This window comes from Sinocyclocheilus grahami, unplaced genomic scaffold, assembly GCF_001515645.1.
Source record: "Sinocyclocheilus grahami isolate Dianchi unplaced genomic scaffold, SAMN03320097.WGS_v1.1 scaffold691.1, whole genome shotgun sequence".
NCBI classification, from domain to species: Eukaryota; Metazoa; Chordata; class Actinopteri; order Cypriniformes; family Cyprinidae; genus Sinocyclocheilus; species Sinocyclocheilus grahami.
The window spans coordinates 530,965-539,867 of NW_015505870.1; the positions used below are offsets into that span (position 1 = coordinate 530,965).

At 38.0% G+C, this 8,903-nt stretch overlaps 1 protein-coding gene across 1 annotated transcript; it reads right to left on the reverse strand.

The window, feature by feature from the left end:
• Positions 1 to 1,476: 1,476 nt before the first annotated feature.
• Positions 1,477 to 6,476, reverse strand: LOC107559556 (85/88 kDa calcium-independent phospholipase A2-like). Its single transcript, XM_016243440.1, has 4 exons — positions 6,376 to 6,476; positions 5,809 to 5,947; positions 2,016 to 2,230; positions 1,477 to 1,696 (listed from the first exon to the last, which is right to left on the reverse strand). The coding sequence occupies exons 3-4, from the start codon at positions 2,222 to 2,224 to the stop codon at positions 1,477 to 1,479; spliced, it is 429 nt and encodes a 142-aa protein (XP_016098926.1). The 5' UTR covers positions 2,225 to 2,230; positions 5,809 to 5,947; positions 6,376 to 6,476.
• Between the last annotated feature and the right edge of the window lie 2,427 nt (positions 6,477 to 8,903).

An 8,903-nucleotide genomic window follows, 5' to 3' on the forward strand; every position in this document is an offset into this window, starting at 1 on the left:
CCAGCAACGGTGCTGCAGAAGAATTCAGGAAAAAAGCACAGTTAGAAATGATTCCACCGATGCGAGTAATCAAAGCTCAATGTGACGTGTCATGTCCCTTTCTTGAGGGACATTTAATCTGAGATGCTTTCAGGGACTGTAAAACTTCTAAACAGGTCTTAAAATCGCATTACAGACATACAGCCTTACAGACTGTGTTTAATTAAATATAACATTTCATGCTGTGGTCACAAGTAAATAAAATCAGACTAATTAATTTAGAGACCTAAGAAGATCAAAATGGTCAAAATCTAAAGATTTAGGAATAGTTTTGCTGCTTTGTTTGCAGTGTGTTTACTATTCTAATCAATAATAAATGATCTTTCCACTGTCATTGTCAATATCATCTATATTCCCAGTAGTTTCTTCTAGTAGTTCAAAGCAGTTTGATGATTAAACAACTCTAAAATACTTGATGAGAGAAGTGTAAAACAAATCATTGTGATGCCCCATGATGCACAGCTGAAGCCCATTAGTTTAAATTTATAGATGTTTTCTGGGGGTGATACATTTAATGGATGATATGACATATTTACAATTGCTCTTTCATCCAGTATGTTTTCTAATTTCACTTTTGATCCAAAGCCACTGGTTTATTTGGCTTTCTTGGGCTTGCCAAATCATTTAGTTCTACTTAAATGCTGTGGATGGGTACATCAGCGAAATACAAGAAAGACAAAAAACATTACAAAGCATTCAGCTCACTCAAAATCCTACAAGCTGACTGTATCCACATAGACATGAAATAAGTGACTCATGTGAGGAGCTCTTTAGGGGAATCGACTGTTTTTGTGAGCTTGCCTTACCTGTAGGAACAAAAAAGAAGCTTAGACTGCAGATACCAAAGTCTATGAACACAAAGATTTCTCATTAAATTCTCACAAAATATTTAAGCAATGCCATCCACATTAGTTTTATATGAGCAATATCACACGAGTAGCAGTGTGATATGGCTGTATATCAGCATGGCTGTGATTCGGCCGTAGGCACGAGGCCCAGGCCATCACAACATGCGTGTGTGATTACCTGCATTTGATACAGCATTAATCCATCAACTCAATCTAATATTCAGCATAAAACATTAGTTTGAATGTCCACTGAGAAAAGCGATATCTTTGTTGTACTATCCTTTCATCTGTTAAGGGTGATTTCCGATGACAGCGCTGCTCAGTACATTTGTTGGCTGCGTCTTACAAGCTGTTGTTGAAAGTAAAAATAGCTTCCTTGTTTACAACCCTGTTTCAGTCTCTTTCAATATAAAAAAAGTCTGACTCACTCATAAAAAACAGTCTTGTGTTGCCATCTACTGGCGGAATAATGTAACTAAAATCACGAATACACACACCATTTCCCAATTCGATATAATTAAAAATAGAAGGTGGAAACTTATCAGATACAGCGAACGTGACCTTTTAACTTTGTACTTTTCTAGATATCTCACCTCAAAACGTAATTGTGTTTGAGACAGTCTCTCAGTCCAGTATCCACAGCGACGTGAGCCGAGCTCCAGTCGGGGTGATTCCGCACACAGTCTACGATTGGCTGGAACGTTTCAGGTTTCAGCGGTGGGCGGAGCATCTCATAAAATGGGCGGAGTTTGAGGGCATACTGAGGGAACCAATTCATGGCGTCATCCTCTGAAGCAACCTGGAACATCCTAAGCACAAAGAGAGCAAATTCACAATTCTGGAAACCCACGTATGATGAGCTAATGAAGTGGATGACAATGGAAAGCCATATTCAGGGTGGTGGCGTTATTTAACGAGAGTGTGGATCCACAATGGTTCTTTGTGGTCAAGGCTTCCCACTGCTAGTTACAGTCATGTGCTGATGGGAAAGCAAACTTATTCGAAATACTGTGAAGCAATATGGGAGTTTTTGCAAAATTATGATGAAATCAGAGGACCGTTGTGACTTTTGCAGGAATCCAATTTATGGGTCGCGCTGTATTGTGAAGCTTAACTAAAGGGTCTCACCTCAGAGCCACAGATGAAGACTCGGGGCAGAGAAGCAGGCAGTCCCACGAATGGCTCTGTTGGTTCCTGTACAGGACCAGCCTGCCCTCCTGTTTCAGTAGCACTTTGCCATTATAATCCGACAGCTGCACATCCCTCACACGGTACGGGTTGGAGAACAAAGTCGACACGGAGCTCACCGTGTCCAATATACGGCCCAGGAACTGCATGGTGACCTGGGTAAGAGAGGGAAGTGGAAAGCTTTACACATTATCATCCTGTTCAAAAGTTTACTCTTAATGCATCAGTAAATGTTTTGACCTTTTCTTATTGTTATGTATGAGTCCCTTAATTGTCCTCAGTTTGAAAAAAATGGATCTCAAAATCATAGTCACTGTTGGAAAGGGTTTATATGCAGAAGATGTTGGAAAACCAAAGAATGTGCAGGAGCTGGAGGATTTTTCAGAAGAACAGTGCTCAGTTTAACTGTGTGTGTATAAATATAATATATACATTGTGATGGACGATGTCATCGGTGGGCGGGGTTAGGGGTGTGCCCGAAGCGTGAATCCGTATGCAGAAATGCATGGAAAACAAATAACGCGTTCTACGGACCCACTAAAGGGACATGGTTAGCCGCTTGCTAGCGGTAGACTGTTACATTACATTACATGAAAGTTAATTTGCCACATACACAAGAGTAAGGAGAGATGACTGATAGGACGATGGCGAATGATTTGCAGATCCTGAGCACCACTGACAAATATCTATTCTTGTAAAATGTGTGGTAGGTACTGCCGCTGCATAGTATAGAGTCTGTGTGATCGCGAATCTCGAAAGTTAATGTAAAATGAGAGCGCGCATTCGAAAGCAGTTTCAATGCCCTGCATATTAGTATCCTCCCTGATGGCCGCAATTTATATACAGTAGAATTACTCAACAATATAATTGCGAGAGAAAGTATTGAAATATTTTTTTTTATCCTCCCATCTCGTAGGCTATTTATTCCCTTTTGGGGTTCCATAGTACACAATTTTCTTTCCGAACACGGAGTTGGAATGCGGCAGATTGCAGGGGGGTATCAGCCATCAGCAATGGACGGCCCAACCCTACTATACACACACACATTATATTATATATATATATATATATATATATAAACTTTGATGATGCGTATATTCAGCTCAGTTTGCAGTGCAGGCTGCAATATTAATAATATTAAAAAAAAAATTGTCTCTTAGAAATGCACATTTGACAGTAGCTTGAGTTGACTGTAGTAGCTTGAGTTAGGATGATATGGCATCTTTAGTCACCTAACGATCCGATTCTGGGAGTCACGATCCGATTCCAGAACGATTCTTGATCTACTTTTTCCCCCCCTTATTAATTAGTTTACCAATTTGAGAATTTTTAAATCCCTACATTTACATATCCTTACATAAGTAATTAAGTACTTTTTTAAATAATTACAAATTTAAAAAAAATGTTTAAACAGTTGTACGTTAATAATAATTAATTATTAATAAAACATACAAGCAAGTAGCAAATAATAAAGAGGACCATAGAAACAGATTACGAACAACAAACAAAGCGTGCTTTCAGTATTTAAGATTATCTGAACTTTTTCCGTTCAAGAACTTCATCTTTAATGTTGTCTTTTACTATGACATCATAGACAACGTAGGGCTGGACAATAATTCAATATCAATATGTATCGCGATATCTTTTTTTCCAATAACGGTGATATGGTTTTAATTTTCGATATGCTGAATTTTCAGCATCATTACTCCAGTCTTCAGTGTCACATGATCCAGAAATCATTCTAATATGCCGATTATCAATATTTAAAACGGATTTTTTTTTTTTCAGGATTCTTTGATGAATAGAACGACCTAAAGATCAGCATTTATCTGAAATAAACACCTTTTGTAACATTATACACTATTCCATTCAAAAGCTTGGAGTCAGTATGAAATTATAGAAATTAATACTTTTATTTAGCAAGGATGATTTAAATTGATCAAAAGTGAAGATAAAGACATTTATAATGTTATAAAAAGATTTCTATTTCAGATCAATTCTGTTCTTCTGAACTTTCTATTCATCAAAGAAACCTGAAAAAATTCTATTTAACTCTAAATTTCAACATCATAATAAATAATTTTTGAGCAGCAAATCAGCATATTAGAATGATTTCTGAAGATCATGTGATACTGAAGACTGGAGTAATGATGCTAAAAATATAGCTTTGAAATCACAGGAATAAATTACATTTTAAAATATATTTCAAAATGTTACTGTTTTTGCTGTATTTTGGATTTTAAAAAAATGCAGGATTGAAAGAATTTCACATTTCTTGTTTGAATGAAGGCTAAATACAAATAGAAGGTGAACATTAATTTATTTGTGCTGGGGTTTTTTTTCTTTTTTTTAAATATTATATGGTTTTATATGAGATGTCAGAGACTTCATTCATTTTTCATAAGTTTGTATGCACAGACATCTGTTGTGGCGTTCTTGGCAGTTTTTACAAGGCTTTTTTTAATAGTGTTCATATCGATATCGGAATTATATCGTATCGACTGAAATTAAGAAATATATCGTGATATAAATTTTTGCCATATCGTCCAGCCCTAAGACAGCGGGGATCTATTAAGATACAATCACGCACTGAAGTAATATGGTTTGTCCTGTCCGTTTAATCCCTTGACACATAACTGGCTGTGTCTACATTAATTATGCATCATAAAACCATTTTGAGACACGAGTGCATTAAACCACGTACACGGAGTCGCACGCAGTCGCATGCGCGAGCAGTCTTCACAAACAAAGCTTGCGTCAGCATTTGAAATTGAAAGCAGCCTTCTTTTAGTGAGGTTTATATTTTAAATATACAAGTCCACTGCATCCCAAACCACATAAATGATGTGGAGCATTTGTAAGGAAAATACCGACGGGCGAGACTGCACACTTCAAGTGTAACATCAAACAAAGCGCATCCTGTGCAATGAAGCCGGCGAATGTCCTTGTAATTCGCTTCAACCTTTCCGATCTTTATGAAAGATTATTTTCCGGAAGGTTCGAGTGGTGTATGTGTGTGAGGAATTGGAAGCAAGCAGAATACGGGTGTTTCTAAAGCAAACTCAGCTCATCGCTCATCTGGTTAAAAACTAAGCTCAGAATCAATCCAGGATCGCGTTGCATCGATGGACGATTTCTTCTCCCAGCCCTAGTTAGGACACAGATGTAAATTTATGCTCATTATCACAAACAATCTGTAAAAAATTGTAACAACCTTGTAACCTTGATTCTTACGGTCTATTTTTATTTTTTTGAAAAAGATGTTTTTATATTTATTTAAAAATATTTTTTTTCATTAGCTTATTTCAAATGACTGGTTAAGGATTTTATTTATTTTTCATTTTATATTTTCCTCTTTTACTATATCCAGGTTTACTTTTAAGATTCAAAGGTAATAAGGTCATACCATTGTTATATAAAATATACAGAATATAATAAAATAAATATAAATATATATTTAACTTTTGCACTTTGTATTCATTTTAATAACTTTCATTGCTAATACATGTTGTTAATGTGCATTATTTAACCTGCTCTGCTGTTAAAAAATTCAATAAAAAACAAAAACTGTGGGAACCCTTATCTCTTAACTTTTGCTCACTGAGCTATGTATATTGATCAAGACACGTTTTGCGGCGAATTCATTCTTTAAGAAGCATGAACTAATGAACTAATGTACTAATATACTGTATTCCAATGTCCTGCAGAGTTTAGATCAAACACACGAGCTTACCTGGCAGGCAACCTTGATGAGCTGGCTCAGGTGTGTTTAACCAGGGATGGAGCTACACTCTGCAGGACAGCGGCCCTCCAGGATCAAGTCTGGACGCTCATCAGTGTCTGGGATTGAAGTAAACAGGGAGGAGCGGAGTCTGAAGAAAAAGCCACATGATCAAGCTGTTGCTGCTGTCGGGTGGCTAATGCAAATGAGTGCTGACCAAAACTGCAGCCACAGCCATGCGCAGGAACGTCTGCGTTGACTAAGCGTTCAATGATTGGCTGGTTCGATAATGAGGTGGGTTTTTAGTCTCCCTCGCAACCGAAATGTCATCTAAGCTTGTTAGCATTTCACAGCTCGCCGTATTCGTTGGCTTTTCATTATCACTACTCAACTGACAAAAACCACAACTTGTTTCTCAAAACTCTGCGTGCCACAAACCAGTTTAACTGTCATTCAACTTGATAAGTCACCAACAGTTAGCACTCGTTTTAAAGCAAATACCACAATTAAGTTTTAATTCTCACTGAAATCTAACATCCCTTAATCATATTGCATTGTATCCTTCGCTAAACGCCTTACCTTTCCGCTATTTCATGATCCCGTTCGGTTACGGATGTACAGACTCAGAAGATCGCTGACTTTTGACGGCGCACATCAACCATCACTGCATCACAACCAACCTTGTGTAAGCTTGACTGACAGACGTAGAGGCCAATCAGTAACCGAGTTTCCAGTGCGCGACCGCGATTCCAGCCAGTGAGGCTGAGGGGGCGTTTGTCGTCGACAAACGCAGCTGCTTTAGGACTCACGCATGTTAAATATTTAATAAGGGCTTTACGAACGAGTTGTTTTGAGCTTGACAACCAAACTGTTCTTTATTTAAAAGTGCTGTAACCCGTGTTTGAAATAAAACCTAAAAAGAAACAACGGGGAACGTTCTGTATTGATTCCCCCTTTAAGGTTGACTCAAAACACTTCCCTGCAACGTTCTGGGAAAGTTAGATTTCTATTGCATTGTATCCTTCGCTAAACGCCTTACCTTTCCGCTATTTCATGATCCCGTTCGGTTACGGATGTACAGACTCAGAAGATCGCTGACTTTTGACGGCGCACATCAACCATCACTGCATCACAACCAACCTTGTGTAACTTGACTGACAGACGTAGAGGCCAATCAGTAACCGAGTTTCCAGTGCGCGACCGCGATTCCAGCCAATGAGGCTGAGGGGGCGTTTGTCGTCGACAAACGCAGCTGCTTTAGGACTCACGCATGTTAAATATTTAATAAGGGCTTTAAGAACGAGTTGTTTTGAGCTTGACAACCAAACTGTTCTTTATTTAAAAGTGCTGTAACCCGTTTTTGAAATAAAACCTAAAAAGAAACAACAGGGAACGTTCTGTATTGATTCCCCCTTTAAGGTTGACTCAAAACACTTCCCTGCAACGTTCTGGGAAAGTTAGATTTTAGTAAAAAAAAAAATAACCAAACGCTGCATTGAACGCTCTATCCCTGACAGCTCAAGTACATCACAGAGACATCTATTTGATGTCTGCATTTACATCTGCAAGACCTATTTATTGCTCATCTGCAATACGTCTATAGCACATTTCCTATCGGATGCCAAATAGACTTTTAGAAGATGTCTTTAAGATGTTTATGATTTACAATGAATGTAAAACTGACATCTATCAGATGTTTGTACACAGCAGATGCTTTCCAGACGAAGAGAGCTTTAACATCTTGCAGACGTACGTGGGATGTATCTTTCAGATATCACTAGAGAAAGCCTGACCTGGCCTGACATTTTTTTTCTAGCTAATCAGAGAACTAAGATATTTAAACATAACTTACCATTTACAAATGATTTATTATAAATTCAGTAATGACATCCCCAGTCCCCTCTCTTTTTTATTTAAAATTAAATGATTAAGTACTTTTTTTATTTTCATAATTCACAGTGTAGGTATAGTGCCACAATCAATAATTAAAAGTTTTCAATCCACATCAGCACAAATCAAGCTGCGATACCAAACAGAACCACAGGGAGAAGCCAAAGACCACAAAAGCTCCTGCCTTGACCTGACTGTACTACTTTATGGATCCATTCAGAATCCCTAAACGTCTGACCACCGCGTAATCTAAAACACCTTTAGCCAGCATCCATTATAAAACACTCTTGCTTTTAAGCCAAATACACGCTGAAAATACCAAATTACTGACATCTTGACGCAAGTCACTATTCTCTGCATTAGCGCTATTATGAATTTACTGTTTGAATTCGCTTACTGGATCCTTGGACTTTCCAGGATTTTACTGGTTGCATCTTTTCATTGTTAAGGAATTGTTTTCGTTATAATGTACTGATTCAAATTAGTAATCAATAATTAATTATTATTCTACTACTCTGCGCACCTCACACACTGACACAGTAGACCGACTCTGCTTGCATTCATTCACGTGATTTGTCGAGATGAGAGGTGACCCTTCATGGGTAGTGTGATTTATATAGTGTCATTAATCACCATGACACTGACGCCTTGACTCCGAGTACCGTTCTTGTGCACAATTCTTACTCCCTGCCAGATTATTACCCCCCTATAGTATTGGTAGGTTTAGGGTTAGGTGTGGGGGAGGGGTTAGGATTAGGGGTGGGGTTAGGATTAGATCAGGTAGGGGCTTCAACGAGGGGGGTAATAATTTGGCAGGGGGTCAAAATTGGGCACAACACCTGTTCCGTGTACCGGCCCACTTCAAGCACTGGATATCCCAACAGACAAGAAAAGGTTTGCCATTCTTCTGTCACTGGAATCTATTTTTGAGCTCCTTTAAGCATATTTGTCAACAGTTTCTCACTTTGGATATTTCATGATGATGTTGTTTACATTTCGTTTTGACAGGGAAATATTTATTAAAGGTGTCATATGATGCTATTTCAATTTTTCCTTTCTCTTTGGAGTGTTACAAGCTCTTGGTGCATAAAGAAGATCTGTAAAGTTGCAAAGACTAAAGTCTCAAATCCAAAGAGATTGCATCGAATGCCTGGTTTTTAATGGGTTTTATTTGTTTTTGAATCATTGCTCCGGCCTGACAGGGCATCATCACAGTA